The 22,649-nt window shown below is 38.3% G+C and overlaps 1 protein-coding gene across 3 annotated transcripts in view; it reads right to left on the bottom strand.

Moving 5' to 3' along the window:
• LOC133608863 (protein unc-13 homolog C) overlaps window positions 1-22,649 on the bottom strand; it is a 384,474-nt gene that overhangs the window by 24,925 nt on the left and 336,900 nt on the right. For all 3 annotated transcript variants that reach the window (XM_061964459.2, XM_061964461.2, XM_061964460.2), the window contains 5 exons: window positions 21,854-21,942; window positions 17,629-17,766; window positions 14,591-14,714; window positions 13,088-13,150; window positions 5,250-5,330 (listed from right to left, as the gene is read on the bottom strand). In XM_061964459.2, coding sequence (XP_061820443.2) covers window positions 5,250-5,330; window positions 13,088-13,150; window positions 14,591-14,714; window positions 17,629-17,766; window positions 21,854-21,942 — 495 coding nt within the window. The remainder of the gene's footprint in view (window positions 1-5,249; window positions 5,331-13,087; window positions 13,151-14,590; window positions 14,715-17,628; window positions 17,767-21,853; window positions 21,943-22,649) is intronic.

Genomic DNA, 22,649 nt, shown 5'->3' with positions numbered 1-22,649 from the left:
AAGGTATGTAAATAAACATTCACAAGAACCCTTCGTTCCGGTATAGCTCCGCGGCTTATAGTCTGGTGCGGCGACTACGTGTAAAAATATTGATTCCTTCTAAGATTTGGTGGGTGCGGCTTAAATACAGGTAGTGTTCTATAGCCGGAAAATACATTACAAACCCCGTTTCCATATAAGTTGGGAAATTGTGTTAGATGTAAATATAAACGGAATACAATGATTTGCAAATCCTTTTCAACAACATATTTGATGTTCAAACTGATAAAAAATTTATTTTTTGCAAATAATCATTAACTTTAGAATTTGATGACATCAACACGTGACAAAAAAGTTTGGAAAGGTGGCAATAAATACTGATAAAGTTGAGGAATGCTCATCAACATCGTGTCATCCGGACCAAGGGGGAAGCAAACCATCCAGACTGTTATCGACGCAAAGTTCAAAAGCCAGCATCTGTGATGGTATGGGGGCGTATTAGTGCCCAAGGCATTGGTAACTTACACATCTGTGAAGGCACCATTAATGCTGAAAGGTACATACAGGTTTTGGAACAACATATGCTGCCATCTAAGCGCCGTCTTTTTCATAGACGCCCCTGCTTATTTCAGCAAGACAATGCTAAGCCACATTCAGCAAGTGTTACAACAGCGTGGCTTCGTTAAAAAAGAGTGTGGGTACTTTCCTGGCCTGCCTGCAGTCCAGACCTGTCTCCCATCGAAAATGTGTGGCGCATTATGAAGCGTAAAATACGACAGCGGAGACCCCAGACTGTTGAACGACTGAAGCTCTAAATAAAACAAGAATGGGAAAGAATTCCACTTTCAAAGCTTCAATAATTAGTTTCCTCAGTTCCAATCATTTCTTGAGTGCTGTTAAAAGAAAAGGTGATGTAACACAGTGGTGAACATGCCCTTTCCCAACTACTTTGGCACGTGTTGCAGCCATGAAATTCTAAGTTAATTATTATTTGCAAAAAAAAAAAAAAGTTTGAGTTTAAACATCAAATATCTTGTCTTTGTAATGCATTCAATTGAATATGGGTTGAAAAGGATTTGCAAATCATTGTATTCCGTTTATATTTACATCTAACACAATTTCCCAACTCATATGGAAACGGGGGTTTGTACATAATCTCCTCTTTTTCAGACTCTTTGCTCGTGCAAAATGTATTGCCATTAATATAAATACAACTATTTATATTAAGGGCGTCACGGTGGAAGAGGGGTTAGTGCATCTGCCTCACAATACGAAGGTCCTGAGTAGTCTTGGGTTCAATCCCGGGCTAGGGATCTTTCTGTGTGGAGTTTGCATGTTCTCCCCGTGACTGCGTGGGTTCCCTCCGGGTACTCCGGCTTCCTCCCACCTCCAAAGACATGCACCTGGGGATAGGTTGATTGGCAACACTAAATTGGCCCTAGTGTGTGAATGTGAGTGTGAATGTTGTCTGTCTATCTGTGTTGGCCCTGCGATGAGGTGGCGACTTGTCCAGGGTGTACCCCGCATTCCGCCCGATTGTAGCTGAGATAGGCTCCAGCGCCCCCCGCTACCCAAAAAGGGAATAAGCGGTAGAAAATGGATGGATGGATGGATAAATAAAACTAATGATTTTTAATTGTGATTAATCAAACTTAATAAACAGCGAACCTCTGATCTGATTTAAAATTTTTATTTTAAATTTGATTTTTTTTTTATGTATTTTAAATCTGATTTTAAATTTCAAATCTAATTTTAAAAAGTGTATCGCTTGACAGCCCCATATCAGCGGAATTCTGCAGTTGTTTAAACTAATGCATTTATGTTAAAACCTATTTAAAAATACTTTAACAGCCAAACAGGTGTCTACTATAATCACGCATTAATTTATTCAGCTGCCTCTCTGCTATATTTCTAACAGGTCGCAGTTCAAACAGTCGCAAGTGTACATGATAGAAAATCTGCCCATAAAGCTGCATCCCTGTCATGTGCTCCTCTATGGACCAGTACATTTATCCATTATCCTGTCCATTAGTATGCGCCAGTTCAAAGTTCAGTCTGGATAAAATGTTTTCAGAGGGGAAATCCAGCTCCTTCTAAGGGGATTTAGTATGACCTGCTAATGTTTTATTTCAATGCATCCCATCATTTTATGCATCACGTTTATTGATCCGGTCCGTCCGGACTCTCGCTGAAAGCATTGCTCAGCTGTGTTAATTGACTGTTCTCATTGGAATACTGATGGAACTAATCCCAGCGACTTGATTGATCGAAAACCTTCAGGTAAGGCGCCTCGGAGACGGCATGATCAATTAGTTTTCTCCGTTTCACAGCACACCCCCGGTGGGCTCCGGCGTCACTACTCCAAAGTTGTTGGCTCAACATTGAGAGGTGTTTTCAGGCTATACCCTTCTTCCCAACAGTCGTATAAAAGATAATAAATGTAATAAATATGACCACGCTGCATTTCGTTTGCTGACAATTTACGAGCCATCAGGAAATATAAAAGAGGGTCTAAAAAATAATTTATCTGTGGGGTGATTTCTACTTGGCCTGCTGTTATAAGTCTCCGACACACTTTTTGTGAGGTTTCTGTACATACGTTAACAAAACACTCAACAATCTCCAAGTGAAATCGGCCAGGCCTTATACCCCCTAATAGTAACAAAGCCCTGAATCTAGACGGTGATCCAGATATGATTACCTGTTTCTTATCATATTTCTGACATTTCCTGAAAGTTTAATCAAAAAGTGTCCATAATTTGAGCTCTCCATTTCAGAATGAAATTAACGTAGTCTCGGACATAGGACCCGATCTACTAAGATCCAAAGAACACGCACTAAATAGCATGTACAACCTCTAACATTCCGAGTACAATTTGTGGACGTGTTGCGGGTGATCTGCTAAAACTGCGTGTACAGTCGATAACAAATATAAAAGTAGTGCAGACTGCCCTCTTTAAATTACCGTATTTTTCGGAGTATAAGTCGCACCTGCTGAAAATGCATAATAAAGAAGGAAAAAAACATATAAATAGCACTGGAGCCTGGCCAAACTATGAAAAAAACTGCGACTTATAGTCCGAAAAATACGGTAGTTGTTTACGTGTATATATACCGTATTTTTCGGACTATAAGTCGCAGTTTTTTTCATAGTTTGGCCGGGGGTGCGACTTATACTCAAGAGCGATTCATGTATGAAATTATTAACATATTACCATAAAATATCAAATATTATTTAGCTCATTCACGTAAGAGACTAGACGTATAAGATTTCATGGGATTTAGCAATTAGGAGTGACAGATTGTTTGGTAAACGTATAGCATGTTCTGTATGTTATAGTTATTTGAATGACTCTTACCATAATATGTTGCGTTAACATACCAGGCACGTTCTCAGTTGGTTCTTTATGCGTCATATAACGTACACTTATTCAGCCTGTTGTTCACTATTCTTTATTTATTTTAAATTGCCTTTCAAATGTCTATTCTTGGTGTTGGGTATTATCAAATAAATTTCCCCGAAAAAATGCGACTTATACTCTGGTGCGACTTATATATGTTTTTTTCCTTCTTTATTATGCATTTTCGGCCGGTGCGACTTATACTCCGGAGCGACTTATACTCCGGAGCGACTTATACTCCGAAAAATACGGTATATATCGGCTGTCACCATGGATACACTCATTTCCTCAACATGTATGGCATCATATGTGGTGTTTTGTCAAGTTGTTCACATGCAGCAGACAAATATGTACTACTTTTCTGGCTGATACAAAAGAACCAGAGTTCTTAACCTTTTTAATCTCGGGGCCCAACTTTTCCACCGGGGGCCCACTCAAATATTATTTATTAATATGATTTAGTAATCTTACTCCTGAATTTAATCATATTCATTAATTGTATCTAACCTTCTTACAGTTTACCAGGTTAAACCTTGTCAAATGATATGAAACCAATGTCTGACTATGGTAGTCGTAATGTGCTGAATATCCATAAAGCGGTGCTGCTTCTTAGCTTACCAAAGTCGTACTAAAACATGTTGACAGATTTTTTGTGCACCGTGTGTAATGTTCTATATTCTCAATAGAACATCAAAGTGTTGGTCTTCCTTGCTAGCATCATTTATTGAACATGTGTCAACCTGCAGTCCACATGTATATCTTATGTATGACTGCCATCTACTGGTCACACTTTTCATGACACCGTGTAAAATTGCTTTGAGATCGGTAACCACAACCAGAATTAATCCGTACATTAGGCGCACAGGGTTATAAGGTGCACTGTTGAATCTTGGGGAAATGAAAGGATTTTAAGTGTGCCTTAAAGTCAGAAAAATATGGTCATTAAATTAATAAGAAATCATGATACATGTTTATTAAACACATTGACAATAAAATCCACTTTAGTGATCATTTTTGTGCCTAAAAAACTTCGTCATGACTTTAGCTCCAGACTTTTTCTCTTTGTTTGAGATTTTCATTACTGCCCCAAGTGGTGAAAAAATGTGTATTACAACTGACCTCTGCGGCCCATACGCTGAGAAACATATATCTATTGGCGGCCCAACAATGGGCTCTGGCCCTTTGGTAAAGAAACACTGATCGAGACAACAGAACCTATATTTAGCACGCTGATGGTGCGCTTTGAGAAGCGCTTCTCGGTGTTGTGATGATGCGTCTGATTTGATCCAGGCGCAAGAAAATGCATATTGCAAGGGTATTGCATTATTACAGTATATCTTCTCTATGAACAAACGAAGACCATACAAATTGGCAGCAGACACCAAAAATTAGTCGATTACATTTGTTTTAAACAACCCTGTAAGTCATTCAGCAGCTATAAAATTGTTAAATAGCATTGTTGAATAGACAATAGGTGCCATTTATTTCCGACTGTCCAAATATACAATGTCTATTGTCTGTCTTTGCAGCGCAATCGCCTCCTTTTTCACAGACATGTGTGCCTAACTGTGCCAGTTTGCACGCACATTGCAAACGTGCTAAATTTAGGCACAAAACAGCGCCCGCAGAATTGTTTTAATTTTGGGAAATCACATTGCGTGTGCTAAATGATTATATTTGCAGCTTCTCCTCCCAGTATTGTGTGCGTTCTGATAATCAGCATCTGTTGTGCATATACGTGATGACAGCTCTATATTTTGCTCATTTATGTGAGCGCTTAGTGAATCAGCTTCGCGTGCGCTATTAAGTTTACACGCGTTTTAAAACACGCAAACCTTTGGTAGATCCGGCCTACAATGTACAACTCACCTTGATAGTGGGAAGCACGAGGTCCATGGCTGCACATTGACGTGGAGTCAGACTTCTGGCTTCCTCTCGGGTGACGTGCTCCTGCAGGGAGTTGCACAAAATATCAAGATAATGACCCAACCAAAGTCATGAAGCTATGGAGATTGCGGAGTAATTGCTCGCTGCTGCAGACGTGAGCTTGGCTTCGCCGGGGGGAACGAGAATGCTGCCATATCACGCAGAGGCGGGAAACATCTATTTCAATCATGAGCTGTACAGCCAAAATACGTATGAGGATTCTCTAATCCAGCTGCGTCAGGCTGTCAATTTTCCATTGCAGTGTTAATTTTGACAGCAGTTCTTAATTTAGTTTTAGTTAGTCTTTTGATGAAAATGTTTTTTAGTTTTAGTCATATTTTGATTTAAATGTTGAATAATGTGTATCACTAAAATGGTCATATGAAGAAACGGTCTAGTTTTATTCTATACTGTAGATAACTACATTAAGTGTGCACATACAGCAAACACTGTTATACATCTAGAAGAGATATATATATATATATATATATATATATATATATTAGGGATGTCCGATAATGGCTTTTTGCCGATATCCGATATTCCGATATTGTCCAACTCTTTAATTACCGATACCGATATAAACCGATACTGATATCAACCAATATATACAGTCGTGGAATTAACACATTATTATGCCTAATTTGGACAACCGGGTATGGTGAAGATAAGGTACTTTTAAAAAATCAAAATAAAATAAAATAAGATAAATAAATTAAAAACATTTTCTTGAATACAAAAGAAAGTAAAACAATATAAAAACAGTTACATCGAAAGTAGTAATTAATGAAAATTAAGTTAGTACTATTAGTGGACCAGCAGCACGCACAATCATGTGTGCTTACGGACTGTATCGCTTGCAGACTGTATTGATATATATTGACATATAATGTAGGTAGGCTCCAGTACCCCCCGCGACCCCGAAGGGAATAAGCGGTAGAAAATGGATGGATGGATGGAATGTAGGAACCAGAATATTAATAACAGAAAGAAACAACCCTTTTGTGTGAAGGAGTGTGAATGAGTGCAAAAGGGGGAGGGAGTTTTTTTGGGTTGGTGCACTAATTGTAAGTGTATCTTGTGTTTTTTATGTTGATTTAATAAAAAAAATTAAAAAAACGATACCGATAATAAAAAAAACGATAGCGCTAATTTCCGATATTACATTTTAACGCATTTATCGGCCGATAATATCGGCAGGCCGATATTATCGGACATCTCTAATATATATATATGTATCTATATATATATATATATATATATATATATATATATATATATATATATATATATATATATATATATATATATATATATATACATACACACTCACACATGTTAGGTCAGGAGAAAACACAGGCTATTTCATCCCTACAAGCCTGTTTCGCAGGTTTCCCTGCTCTTCAGGGATTTTATAATTGTAATAATTTTATTCTAAAATCCCCTGACGATCAGGGAAACCTGCGAAACAGGCTTGTAGGACTGAAATAACCTCTGTGTTTTTTTCCTGACAGTAAAGCAGGAACAAGAAAGCTTACTCTACCACTACTTTCGTCATACACCATGGGTCAACTTTTGTCTGCCAATTTAATAAGCTAAGATTCATTTACAGTGCACTTTAATCGATGTCTTTGGCACACTGTTCAGTTAATTGTGCAACTTGACAACCCAAAAGAGCAGATTTGTCATTTTTGCTGTGTGATTATCTATCTATCTATCTATCTATCTATCTATCTATCTATCTATCTATCTATCTATCTATCTATCTATCTATCTATCCATCTATCCATCTATCCATCTATCCATCTATCCATCCATCCATCCATCCATCTCAGCAAAAATGACAAATCTGCTCTTGGGTTGTTTAGTTTCGCAATTAACTGAACAGTGTGCCAACGACATCGATTAAAGTGCACTTTACATTAATTTTATCTTGTTAAATTGGCAGACAAGTTGGCCCATGGTGTACGAAAGTAGTGGTAGAGTAAGCTGTCTTGCTCCTGCTTTACCATCTTTAATAGTAACAGTAATTAATTGGATTCATTTAGAAATATTAGCTTTTGCGTAGATGTCCCGATTAAAGCCTGCAGACGGCGCTTCGAGTTGGTTGCGTTTTTACCGGAGAAAATCGAGCCCCAGTGTTTACAATGTGTCTTGTTGTCTACTGCGGCAAAGGTAAAGTGTGTCCATATGTCTTCTCTTTCTTCTAGGTGTAGAAGACATATTGAGGTTGTGTAAAAATACAGTCATGTTTTCGCAGTGAAAAATCAAAACACAGTGCCTCACAAAGACTGTAGTTCTGATTGGATCCCCTTTGTGAATCAGCCCCCGCCCCTCTACCACATGCAACTGTAATTGGATAGATTCCTAACTGGTCCCACCCCGCCTAAAGACCAAATTAAATATGATTGGATTTCATCCCTGTTAACATTTCCGTCTAGTTCAGTGGTTCTTAACCTTGTTGGAGGTACCGAACCCCACCAGTTTCATATGCGCGTTCACCGAACCCTTCTTTAGTGAAAAATAAAATGTTTTTTTTTTTTCAAATTCAAGACAAAGTTATATGTTTTTGGTAACACTTTAGTATGGGGAACATATTCTAAGTAACAAATACTTAATTTAGAGTTATTTGGACACTAGGGGAACATATTCTAAGTAATAAAGACTTAATGTAGAGTTATTTGGTTAGGGTTAGGGTCAGGGTTAGAGGGTTAGGGTTATAATAAGGCCATGCTGAATAAGGCATTAATACATACTTGCCAACACTCCCGGACTTTCCGGGAGACTCCCGAAATTCAGCGCCTCTCCCGAAAACCTCCCGGAAGAAATTTTCTCCCGAAAATCTCCCGGAATTCAGCCGGAGCTGGAGGCCACGCCCCCTCCAGCTCCATGCGGACCTGAGTCCAGTGTGCGCACACAAGGAGACGAAGCAGAAGAACGAGACTGTAGGCAAAGAGCGCATGGGAGACACTTCTCCAGGGCTGATGTATGCTTGGGGCAACACCCTTCACTTTACCCAGCAGTGGGTCTCCACAGCGGAAGACTTTAGGGTGAATGATGAGTCCAGCGATTAGTTGCAAATCTTGCTTTATTGATTGCTTGCACACAGCCAATCCAACACAAAACCAACTAGTCCCTCCCCGCATTTACGCTACCGCTCCCTCTCTTCTCTCGCCCACACACTCACTGACGTCACTCACCTCACATGCTGTCACCTATTAAAGGGCCACACACACACACACATACTCTACTTTCATAACACACAGTACAGTTAGTAGAACAACTGTGTTTTCATTACTGTGTATTTGATAGGTGCCATTGGCCCGGAATTGTATTGCATTGTACTTTCAAGTACAACAATGAGTAGATGAGTGTCATGTGTAAATAAATGAACACTGAAATTCAAGTATTTATTTTATTTATATATATAATAAAGTAAATAAATACATATATAGCTAGAATTCACTGAAAGTCAAGTATTTCATACACACACATATATATATATATATATATATATATATATATATATATATATATATATATATATATATAAATATATATATATATATATATATATATATATATATATATATATATGAAATACTCGAGTTGGTGAATTATAGCTGTAAATATACTCCTCCCCTCGTAACCACGCCCCCCGCCCCAACCACGCCCCGCCCCACCCCCGACCACGCCCCCACCCCCCACCTCCCGAAATCGGAGGTCTCAAGGTTGGCAAGTATGCATTAATAAGTACTTAATAATGACTAGTTAAGAGCCAATATGTTACTAATTTGCATGTTAATAAGCAACTAATTAATGGTGAATACTGTATGTTCCCCATACTAAAGTGTTACCATGTTTTTTTACTGGTGCATAAAATGAACCGTGCATGAACATCACCTTGTTCATAGAACAAAACCAACACAGTGCATAAACTCACAACAAATTACACACCTGCAAACCAGTCAGCTGTTGCCGTATCCGTAATACGCCGATAGGGAGAAGTTTGTATTTACACGATGAGTCGGGTGTGTTTTGACCTCCGCCGAACCTCTGAGGCCGACTCACCGAACCCAGGTTAAGAACCACTGGTCTAGTTTTTATTCATTGACTAAATTGTCAATTAACTTTGTCATTGTTTTGGTCAACGTGCATTTGTTTTCCTTCACTATTGTCCTATTTTAGTCAATTTCGAAAACGAAGACAAACATTTTTAGACCAAAAAATTCAAGTAAAAAAGGAGTATTATTATTTGCAAAAGGTTTATTAGCACACCTACGCAGACATTAATGGCGCAGTGCAGTGAAAAAATTAGACCTTGCGGATTAAACAAAAGTTCCTGCCCCGGTTTCTTCTGAATTAATCAATCACCGGTCCACTTTGAATTGATTTTCAAGAGCCGGCGCGAGACAACAAGCACTTTAATCAACATCTGTGATAAGATGGGAGCCGCGCAGGTGCCAAAATGCACAGGGCAACATTCGATCTTCATTGACTTAGTTCCAGTTGGGATCCTCCACTAAGAAAACCCACAATGTCACGATAAGCCCTATAAGCAGCGAATGAACTATTCTGTGATGCGTGCGTTTATAACTTTTATGATGTTACACAATTTACTGTTAGCAAAAACAAAAATATTATAGGTCTACTTTTCGATACTATTGGGCCACATTGCAGTTAATATACAGTATTGACTGAGTATACTGTAAGACAGGGGTGTCATAACCACAACACCAGGGGGAGCTCCACTAACCACGTTAAACCCAGATTCCGATCTAACAAAGGTCTTAACTCATTCTCTTTCTATGCCACATCAATGTGGAATGCACTCCCAACAGGTGTAAAAGAAAGGGCATCTCTATCCTCCTTCCAAACCGCACTAAAAGAACACCTCCAGGCAACTTCAACCCTAAACTAACACCCTCCCTTCCTCATCATACCTCTTCGGATTGAAAATAATCAAATGTAAACAATCAAATGTAGTCACTTTTTCTTATAATTTCTGATCTCTCTCTCTGTGTCCAATACTTGCTGTACATATGTACCAAGTCAGACCTACACTGTTCCAATGTCAATTTCTCTGATGATGCAATTGTTGATGACTGAAGTGTTGATACCAACCAAACTTAACCCCCCCCCCCCCCCCCCCCCATATCCCACACCCCGGATTGTAAATAATGCAAATAATTCAATTTATATACTGTGATGATTATCTTGTGTGATGACTGTATTATGATGATAGTATTTATGATAGTATATATCTGTATCATGAATCAATTTAAGTGAACCCCGACTTAAACAAGTTGAAAAACTTATTCGGGTGTTACCATTTAGTGGTCAATTGTACGGAATATGTACTTCACTGTGCAATCTACTAATAAACGTTTCAATCAATCAATCAATCAGTCAAACTCATTTTAGATCGGGGGCCACACGGAGAAAAATCTACTCCCAAGTGGGCCAGACTGGTAAAATCACGGCGCGATAACTTCAAAATAAAGACAGATTAAGATTGTTTTATTTGTTTAAAAATAGAACAAGCACATTCTGAAATTGTACAAACCATAATGTTGTTGAGTTGTTTTTTTTTTTTTACAATTACCTGTTGCGGTTAATAGTACATACAGGTATACTTTATTTGTCGTTTTTTTTATTTTCTAAATAAGTTATGTGATAATGTTGGTGTTAATTTTCAATCTTCAACCAATTACAGTATGTTAGTTATGTAGTTTGGTCATTTTCCTCGACTTATGTATGGTGATGATGCTACTATGATACAAGTAATTGATATTGTGACATCCAGTGGACACATTTAGAACAGCAGTTTCTTTCATTCAAAATTTTCAGGTTAATTTTTATACTTAGCAAACTCCTACTGCGAGCTGGATAAAACCTGCTCGTGGGCCATATCCGGCCCTTGGGCTGTACGTTTGACACCCTTGCTGTAAGACAACCTTAAATTTAAGTCAAAAACATAGCATAGTTTTTTTTTTTTAAATCCGGTACTGAATATATGTTTTTGGAACAAGTCTCGGTCATAGTTCCATCGGCGTGTGAGTGACAGGAAGAGAAGCTCGGACTCACTTGGGGAAAAGCTTTTCGGCACATTATTAACAACAAAGAAATGGAAGTGGAAATGTCTCTAAAATTAGACGAGGATTAATGCTCGCAATCATAAAACGTGTTGATAAACGACTTTAACCCGGGAGGATGGATACGGACACGCCCATCCGTGTGCTCGTGCTATCCAGATGTTGCTTCAAAGAACAACTAACAAGCGCACACGAAAACTGGCCAAAACATACATTAGGCATACATCTGCTGCAAGACTCCGAGGTTAAATACCTCAGGTGACTCGGTTGTTAGTAAAAGCACAATGTGAGCACTGATCCATGCACGCAGACGCTCTGCACAAAACCTGAGGCAGCAAACATCCTCGGGTCACATCAGCAATTAAATAGGAGCCTAGCCTGAATAATGCTGAGGCAATCTTACTGCTGTTTCTGGCTTTGAAAAACTACCATTCCACGGTTTAGCGTTTCATTGTATAATACATCTGAATATATGCATGCGGTGTTGGTGTACATGTGCTGCTCAGATGGTGCAACTTTACGAAATCCTTAAGGACATACAGGAAGATTTGACATAATTTATTGGACCGCATAATTTAGTGTTTGGTGTTATTTTCGTCCCTTCGCCTTAAGTCCATTTGCACGTATTTTAAAAAATAGTAAAAAAAAGAAAAAAAAAAGAAAAAAAAAAGTAGTCGTCTCAGTATATTCAAGATGAACATCAATGTCCATCATTGCGTGGAATAACATCAAAATAACACAAGGTAAGACTGTAATATAGAAATAATACAAAACACTGTATATTCTTAGGTATATTATTTACTGTAATGTATAAAATACATACATATTAGTGGTGTCCCAATCCGATATTGATATGGATATTGGTCTCAGATCAACAAAAAAAAACAGAGTATTGGATGATATCGCTTTGCATCTAAAATCTCTGATATAAGCTCCGATACGAGCAGTCCTGCAGTGCCATTCCTTGTGCAAAGCTTGAAAGCTCGTTAACACCTATTTGTACTCCAATTAGCACAGAAAATTGATCTTTTCTTGATTTGAGTAAAGTCATTTACAAAGAGTAGGCTGTAGACTACTAGGAGCTATTAGCTACACAACAGCTAAGCTCACAATAGTACACAAGCTAGCTGTATATAATAAGTGTCAGTAATTGAACAATATTGCAGCTAGACATTTGTCAATATTAAAGTATAAATGTATCAAATAATTATAGTTGCATATTATTTGCAGATGCAAAGTGTACTAGAAAGTATCCAGTAGCAAACGTGTCTGCGTCCCCCAACTTACTGCAACACAAGCTTGACTTAATATATTATTGTGGCCACTAAGTGTGTTGCCAAAACAAATATTACCACTCCACTTCAATTTAAAATAGGTAAATAGGTTAGGGTTTAGTTGGATCATTTTCATATCTACTTTGGTTCTCTGTTTGAGTAATTTCACTTCATCAAGTCTTTTCTAACATTCTCCACGACAGAACAATAAAAGTGTGTACTATGATTCGTTCTGATATATCGGATCGATATCGGTATTGGTCAATACTCAAGGCTCCAATGTCAGTATCATAACGAAAGTGAAAAAGTTGTATCAGGACACCCCTAATGCATAAACAATAACATTTATTACAAAAAGTGGGGGGAAAGCTAATTTAGATGAAAACAGTTTTAGTACTAATTCAAAAAGTACCTTCAGTTTGGACAATTGGCCCAAGTCCTTTGCAGCATTGAAGATCATCTGAGCTCCTTGTTGCTGGAAGAATAACATATTGTTTGTCATGATGGTATATAAAACAGACAACAGGCACATAATTGCATATCCCGAAAATGACCAGAACTTTTGTCATTTTCATCCATTTATTTTAAGATTTGGAAAAAATAAACTGAAACTCAAGATGAGAAGGGAGCAATCTCAGCTGGATATGTGATTCAGAATTATAAGAAAAAGTCAATCATAATTGCACTTAAACAGCAATTGAAGATTGTATATTCAATTAATATTTAATATTAACATTCTAATTAATAGTATTGCTATGTATTTGAATATGACAAATTAGGAAATTATATTTTCCATGCTTTATAGCAGTGGTTCTCAAATGGGGGTACGTGTACCCCTGGGGGTACTTGAAGGTATGCCAAGGGGTACGTGAGATTTTTTTTAAATATTCTAAAAATAGCAACAATTCAAAAAACCTTTATAAATATATTTACTGAATACTACTTCAACAAAATATGAATGTAAGTTCATAAACTGAACATCAAATCAAGTAGGCTATTCCATTCATTACCATAAACCCAGAGTTCCCCCCATGCCATGATGGTTTGACCCTCACTAAAATGTCTGTCAAAAAGAACTGTTAACAGAAATGCAACAATGCAATATTCAGTGTTGACAGCTAGATTTTGTGTGGACGTGTTCCATAAATATTGATGTTAAAGATTTCTTTTTTTGTAAATAAATGTTTAGAATTAAGTTCCTGAATCCAGATGGATCTCTATTACAATCCCCAAAGAGGGCACTATAAGTTGATGATTACTTCTATGTGTAGAAATCTTTATTTATAATTGAATCACTTGTTTATTTTTCAACAAGTTTTTAGTTGTTATTTGTATATCTTTTTTTCCAAATAGTTCAAGAAAGACCACTACAAATGAGCAATATTTTGCACTGTTATACAATTTAATAAATCAGAAACTTATGACATAGTGCTGTATTTTACTTCTTTATCTCTTTTTTTCAACCAAAAATGTTTTGCTCTGATTAGGGGGTACTTGAAATAAAAAAAATGCTCACAGGGGGTACATCACTGAAAAAAGGTTGAGAACCACTGCTTTATAGTGTGCTTGGAAGTGAATGTTATTACAATAATCGTAATTATATTATTATCAATACTTTATTTATTTATGTTATTATCATTATATAATTATTTTATTAATATTATGAACATTATTATTATTGTTAATATTATTGATATTAACTACAGTAGAACAATGATATAGCTGTCTGATATGCTTTTATTTCATGGTACTTATTTATAACCTGACCTTAAACTAAGATTAGCTAACCAAACATGCTTTTTTGCCATGCATACAGTAGGATGACTTGTAGTTGTGATGTGAACTACAGTTAAAAAAAATAAAAAAATTGCATTGATTAGGGAAGACACGGAAGACCAAAATGCTGTAAACTCACGCTCTGGTCAGTCAGCGGAGGCAAGACGATAGTCCTCTCGATGGTGTTAAGCACGATCTTCCAAAGCTCTTTGAGAACCCGTTTCAGCACCGTCTTCTCACATATCTTGGCGAACAACATCAAACTGCAAAGTGGTTAAAAAAAAAAAAAAAAAAAAGAGCGTTTGTCAGGTCGGCACTAGAAACACATTTAACAACTGAGTCAACGTGGCCGACGACTCCAAGAGATGATGTCGTCAAAACTAATAAGATTAGACCCAATGCTCTAATAGGCCTGATTTGAAGCAGAATAGTCTACTCGTTACGCAATTTCCATCTTCAGGCTGGCAGTCACTAAGTAATTCCCATGGGGGAGGGGCGGATGTAGACTTTTTTTTCTTTTCTTTCCCTTACAAAAAACATTCATAATTCATCCTATTTCCCTAAAACATTATTTTACAACTCGCCACTGCTATGAAAAGACGGACGGAGTGCAGGAGCAACAAGATGGAGTTCAATGCGCTTGCAGTCCATCTCTGGCTGCCTGCCATTCTCCAGCACACACAAGGTTTGATGGATCTATTTTCTTCAAGCCAATAATATCACGATGATGGACGACTCAGTCAAGGCAGGTGCGGTGGATGGCTTCCAAGTTTGGGAAGTAGGCCAAAAAATACATTGTTGTCTAATTTGGTTGGTGCTTTCAAATGCAAATGTTCTTTACTTGGAAAAATAGACAATCGTGGCACCCATATGGTACTGAATTTGGTATGTTTTTAAGTACCAACCAAATTTTCTACCCTTTCACATGAAATATAACTCTGCCAGATTTTGATACCTTTGTTGCATGTGACGTCAAGTCCGGGGGCTTTCTCTGCACCAAACATTTGGCCGGGAAACAAGCAGTCAAGCACTCAGAGCGGACCTTGCCAAACTCCATCTAGGAAATGTGACCATTTTCCATGCCAACTAGGCAAGTAGAAGGCGCTCAAAAGTACAGTAAGGCTCCACTTATTTTAAAAATGCGCTAGCTTAATGCTAATTTACATTGGATTCGCCATAGACATGCTGAAGATTAGCATTAGCGATTTCAACAAATTTGGCGAGGAAAACTACAAATAAGATGCACATTGCAATAAAACAGCTGGTGTGCAATAAATAGAATACTTACAGTATAAACACTTTGTAGGTGTCAATATTAGAAAAGACTGGCACATTCAACTTACTGTCAAAGACTATTTCCACAACACACCGCAGTTTACACGCTACTGCCATCTAATGTCTTGGAATTGCAACTGCATGCAAAGTCTACTACATAATCCAGTACACTACTTGCAAATGAGACAAAGAAGTGTAAGAAAACAAACTATAACAACTACACAACAGAGTTCGAGGTTAAATGTTGATTGAAATGAACATTTATTAACACATTTGAACACACACAAAAGTACAGACAAACAAGTACTGGTACCACAAATTGATATAAATGTGAAAGGTACACATTCTAAGGTAGCCTAAATGGAATGCTAATGTGGAGGGGGGTGTGGCCTGCGGGGGTGCCGAGGAACGGGGTGTGTCAGGACCGGCCTCGAAGACGGCGACAGGTAATTAGATAACAAGGCCCACCTGGGCCATCTACGCACCTGTCGCTGTCTTCGAGGCCGGTCCTGACACACCCAGTTCCGCGGCAGACTCGCAGGCCACGCCCCCTCCACAACTAATATTCTCAAATTTGTATAATCATCAGAAAAATGATTATACAAATATAAGGTAACATTTTTTAAAACATTTTATTTACCAAATCTTGCTAAAATTTTACACGCATGTGCTTTTCAACCCTTTAAAGGTGTGTACCAAATTTTGTAGTAATTCGGCCAGACACCTTAAAGTTGCATTGGGTGTTCTGTAGAGTGTGTGTGACACATTTCAGGTCAATTTGACTTCTGAGGTTTAATCAGAGCGACCATGTGGTGCATTTGTCAGCAAAAGAATAGCACATGCAACACAGTTGGGGTCCATATTCTGACACAATTTCACCCTTTCGTGTGCAGCCGTTCAGGTTTAGAAGTGTTAGTTTACACCCCTTATTGCCAGGGGGGTGCGTGCGCGACCCCGGGGAATGTGCTTTATTAGTATCATGCTTCGAAAAGCCGTGCACTGCAAAACCTGCTCATTGTAGCCACTGATCCTGACTTCCTCTTTTTAATAAAAACAAGTTTATTTTGTACTTTGTACTGATTGATTGATTGAAACTTTTATTAGTAGATTGCACAGTACAGTACATATTCCGTACAATTGACCACTAAATGGTAACACCCGAATACGTTTTTCAACTTGTTTAAGTCGGAGGTCCACGTTAATCAATTCATGGTATGTTCATGTATTTCATAAATTGTGCTCTTAAGCTAATGTGGCTGATTGATTTTAATGTATTATTTTTCATTTGTTTATATCATTTTATTTTTATACTAAAGGATTTTTTAAAAATTGTGTTCATGCTACAGACTAAAATACAATGCTAATAAAGTTAGTCTTTGTTTTTAAATTGACATATATTTAATCCCTTTTTGTTTTCTTTAATGTTAGTAAGAATGTTATGCAGAGGTGTACTTATAACTATTTCATTGACAGATGGTACTATTTGTAGTCGAGGCAGAGAGTGGGGGGTTTGGGGACGCGAAATGTTTTCTTCATCCGAGGGTGGGCGTAAAAGAGAATAATTGAGAAGGACTGGTTTACACAAACAAAAACATATTTATGTGAAAAATGCATGGCTAGAAATTGATATTCTTTCTGTCAGTGTACTGTTCCAACAGGAAGAAGGATTTGCTGTTTCTATACAACAAAGAGGATTCCCTGTAATATTCCATTGACCTCGATGTTCCTCTGAGATTTCTAAACCTCATCTGAACCATTATAATCTCTTTGGCTTTTTTCAGGAATGTCTTTCAAATATTATTCAGTATTTGAATAGGTTTAGTAACAGCCTCAGTTATTGTGTCTCTTCAGGCCTCAGGAAGCCATAGTAGCTTTGCATCGTACAATCGGCATGATACTCACTTTTTATCCAGAAGGTCCATAAGAGGCCGGAGGACGGTCTCCGCATCCATAGCAGCGTTGCTACCCTTGGCTGAACCTTTCATTTGGACCAGCTCCTGGTTCATCTGCTTGACACAGTCCTCAATCACTGGTTTGAAACTGTGTGGAAGAGAAAGAACACCAGTGAAGGTTCTTGTCTCCTGTTTCCATACATAAGGACACCGCAGACGTTTAAAGCCTTGTTTGCACCAAGCATTAGGGTTTGGTTCCCGAAGGTTTTTTTTATTGCCATTTGTGGGTTCGGTTTGCTACCGTGTTCGTTACTTAAAGTAGGAATGGGATTTATATGGCCCCATTCGGTGCTGTTTACCTGACACATGAAACACGACAAATTAGGGCGGTGCACTATCCACTTTAGCCACTAAATGGCAGTTGAGCAGGGGTCACCAACACGGTGCCCGCGGGCACCAGGTAGCCCGTAAGGACCAGATGAGTAGCCCGCTGGCCTGTTCTAAAAATAGCTCAAATAGCAGCACTTACCAGTGAGCTGCCTCTATTTTTTAAATTGTATTTATTTACTAGCAAGCTGGTCTCGCTTTGCTCGACATTTTTAATTCTAAGAGAGACAAAACTGAAATAGAATTTGAAAATCCAAGAAAATATTTTAAAGACTTCACTTAACTTCACTAACTGACAAAGAAACAGATAACAGATTTGGTGTCCAGTTCAAAGTGTGACATGATTTATTTAAACATTTGAGAGTTGACTTTTGTATTTTACATGAGTTATTATTTGTACAAATGTTAGTGGCTAGCTAGTTAAAATGGGATATTGTGATTTCACAAGACTGTCTTAGAAGTGATCATTTGAAAATGTTCAATTTGAAAAATGTGCACTTAGAGAAAATATAAAAATAAAGTGTCGCATATTGATATTTATCTGTTTCTATAAATATTTATTGTGAGAAATCATTAAGATGATCAGTGTTTCCACAAAGATAAATATCATTAATTATTAATAATAACATAGAGTTAAAAGTAAATTGAGCAAATTAGCTATTTCTGGCAATTTATTAAAGTGTGTATCACACTGGTAGCCCTTCCCATTAATCAGTACCCAAGAAGTAGCTCTTTGTTTCAAAAAGGTTGGTGACCCCTGCAGTAGAGTGTTGAATATCTTAAAATGTGGCAAATGCAATTCTGACCACAGCGTCAGTTGCTATGTAAAGTGGCACTTTCCATCATTTTCAGCAAACTGCATTGCAAAATTATTAACCCACCCCACCATCTTTTCAAGCGAGACTCAACCAGGAATGGGGCCATATGAAATATTGGTACTTATTAATTAATAGATGGCAAAACACATTTAAGTGTCTTACCCAAATTAACCTCTTCTCATCATTCTCCGTGAATTAAAACAGTATTCTACAAACGCACAAATGGAAGAATTGAAAAATGTTGCGCTCAATTATTTATTTATATCATGGTGTGTGTTTAAGGACCACACAAATAGGAGACATATTATCTTGCGTTTTGTTTCGCAATAATATGCAAAACCAACTTGTCTTACATATAGGTACCTGCTGATGTGTCCTGAAACCTTGCGCACGTCCACCATTGTAGTTCCCGCCGACACCGAAGTTGTTAAACTCCTTTTTCTCTATCGTCTTGTTGTGGGGAATTTGTCCTATGCTGCTGACATTTCTAATATAAAGTAGAGTACACTTCTAATTATAACGGTCAGTAGACTCGCTATGGAAGCGCTAAAAACTACCGGTACAACAAAGATGACGGGGAGAAGATGCTGTCGAAGTGGAGCCACGCAAATTAAAGCGCCCACAAAACGGCGAATCAGAAAGCGGCTTGAAGATGTAACACAATCTACGCAGCATTTTGATCAAAGAACCACCATGGGTGCTTAATTTGAAAATGTATTTTTGTTTGTGGATTGTATGCAACCTGCTGTGTTCCCCGGTTTTCAGTGTACTTGGGTGAAGGTGTGTGTTGCTAAGCCCGATCTGGCCGTAATCTGAACTGGACCTGGTTTTAAGAACCCTTTTGAACAATCTGATTTCATTGACAACCCGGTCTGGTGAAGATAAGGTCCTTTGTTTGTTTTGTTTTGTTTTGTTTTATTTTATTTATTTATTTTTTAAGTGGAATATATGGCCTGGGAACACCTCGGGATCCCGCGGGAGGAGCAGGACGAAGTGGCTGGGGAGAGGGAAGTCTGGGCTTCCCTGCTTAGGCTGCTGCCCCCGCGACCCGGCCTCAGATAAGCGGAAGAAGATGGATGGATGGATGGAAAATAAGATAAATAAATAAAAATAAATAAAAAATACTTTTTCTTGGATAGAAAAGAAAGTAAAACAATATAAAAACAATTACATAAAAAATAGTAATTAATGAAAATGTTAGTGGACCAGCAGCACACACAATCATGTGTGCTTTAAAGACTGTATCCCTTGCAGACTGTATTATTCTATATTGTAGGAACCAGAAGTTTTTAATAACAGAAAGAGACAGCCCCTTTTGTGTAAATGAGTGTGGATGAGTGTAAATGGGGGAGGGAGGGTTTTCTTGGGTTGATGCACTAATGGTAAGTGTATCTTGTGTTTTTTATGTTGTTTAAAATAATTAAAAAAAAAAGAACCACCATTACATCTTATGTAGACAACAAGGAAGTGTTATCAATGTAGAAAAAAAATCATAATATGACTCTTTTAATGCCCCTTATTAGTGTGCCATATGGTCTGAAAAATGCGGTACTAGTTTTTCATCAGATAAAATAAAAACTTGTCTCTTATCTCTGTCATTTGTACTAATTGGTCCCTTTAAAAAGTAGGGGGAAAAAATTCTGAAATAAACCTAAATCAAAAATCTCAGATTTCCATATCACCTAGGCCAGGGGTCGGCAACCCAAAATGTTGAAAGAGCCATATTGGACCAAAAATACAAAAACAAATCTGTCTGGAGCCGCAAAAAATGAAAAGCCATATTACATACAGATAGTGTGTCATGAGATATAAATTGAATTAAGATGACTTAAAGGAAACTAAATGACCCCACATATAGCTACAAAAGAGGCATGATGATGCAATATGTACATATAGCTAGCCTAAATAGCATGTTAGCAACGATTAGCTTGCAGTCATGCAGTGACCAAATATGTCTGATTAGCACTCCACACAAGTCAATAACATCAACAAAACTCACCTTTGTGCATTCATGCACAACGTTAAAAGTTTGGTGGACAAAATGAGACAGAAAAAGAAGTGGCATAAAACATGTCCTAGAATGTCGGAGAAAGTTATACATGTAAACAAACTACGGTGAGTTCAAGGACCGCCAAAATTAGTAGGACAAAACGGCGCTCGCCAAATACTCGAATCAGTGAAGCATGTTTGATATAAACAGTGTGATTTATAACAATTAGGGAGGTTTGTGTCATGTTTGTCCTCCTACAGAAACCATATTAAAACAAAAAATATATTTTTTTCCCCTCATCTTTTTCCATTTTGCATACATTTTTGAAAAAGCTCCAGAGAGCCACTAGAGCCGCATGCTGTTCTAGAGTTGCGGGTTGCCGACCCCTGACCTAGGCCTAATTTGGGTACAAACTGCATTGTTATGGAATACATAATTGCCTATTATTAAAGGAAAACTGTGGAATATGATAGAGGCAGCAAGTCGAACGCATCATAATAATCCCCTCAATTCCCCCCCCCCAAATTTTTTTATTAACTCGCTGGACTATAAAGACTATATAACATACATCCATAAACGTGGATGCATATGCAAAAGTGCAATATATTTATCTGTACAGTAATCTATTTATTTATATCTGCACCTTTATATCTAGCTTTATATCTGAACAAATTTTTGTTCTTATCTGTACTGTAAAGTTCACATTTGAATGACACTAAAATGAAGTCTAAGTCAGTTCTTGCCTAACCAACGCAAGCCAAATCAGGGTGTACCGTTCTAAAGTCTTCCGTGACGAAAACAAACTGAACGACACCGTCTTGTTGGAGGTGTTCGCTTTTCCGCCGACTTGTTGTAAACGAGCAACAGGGGAGCCTTTTTGCGGCCCGGAAGAAATGTTTGCAAATATTACTTTACTGGAGTTGATAATGAATTTACTGCATGTGGCTTTTAGATGCAAAAACAGTTTGCGGGGTGATTAGTTTGATGGAGTGGGTAGTAAAAAAAGGAGATGTTTATACAATGGTCATGCTAATGCTCACCTGGAGCCTAACACGCCGCTGAGCTCATCCAACACGGTGTTGAGTTTGTTTTGCAGCTCCTTCAGCAGATCACTGGCCTCCGCATCCAGCTGTCATTGTGGAAAGGGGGTCGGGAGTGAGAAGAAGGACAGTTACTGCATGGTTGCACTCAATAGAGCTGCCATACTAGCAAGAGGAACTCTGCAGGATGCCTCGGCTGGGATGAGGAGGTGTGTGTGTGTGTGTGTGTGTGTGTGTGTGTGTGTGTGTGGAGCGAGGAAAGGGGAAGGGGGGGGGGGGGCGAGGTAACCTGTTCGCCTCCCGCGCATCCTGCGTGCCATCTGTGCCGAGCGTCGCTCTGAATACAAATGGATGGCTCCGAGCAGAGCGCTGGCACAAGAGCGAGGTGTTAGGAAAGGTAGCAGCCAGCTAGCAGGGCCCCACATGGGTGCAATAGAACATAAGACAACAGTAGTCACGGCTGAGGGAGTGCACACACCGTCAGGGTGGGGGGGAAAGATGGCTCACGGTCTCTTGCGCCTGGTTGACTGACATTGGGACGTGTTGTCGAGAACGTAACTGTTGCTTTGGAGGAGCAAGATGTTGCACTACCGTGAAACAACCCGCACCCCAAATAAAATGAGTGAAGGTGTAAATAAAAAAGTGGCTTCATAAGAAACTGCCAAATGCTGTTAGAGCTTCCTGTCCGTGGTTTTTGATGCAGCGCTGCCTCAGGGGGTGGAAGGTCACTGGAACAGCTGTTTGGTTTTTTTTTTCGGCCTTGAACTGTACTTTGAGAGCTTTCTCCAGGGGGGTT

This window comes from Nerophis lumbriciformis, linkage group LG06, assembly GCF_033978685.3.
Source record: "Nerophis lumbriciformis linkage group LG06, RoL_Nlum_v2.1, whole genome shotgun sequence".
NCBI lineage: Eukaryota > Metazoa > Chordata > Actinopteri > Syngnathiformes > Syngnathidae > Nerophis > Nerophis lumbriciformis.
Note: the sequence above shows the minus strand (reverse complement) of the source record. Positions and strands in the feature narration are given on the sequence as shown.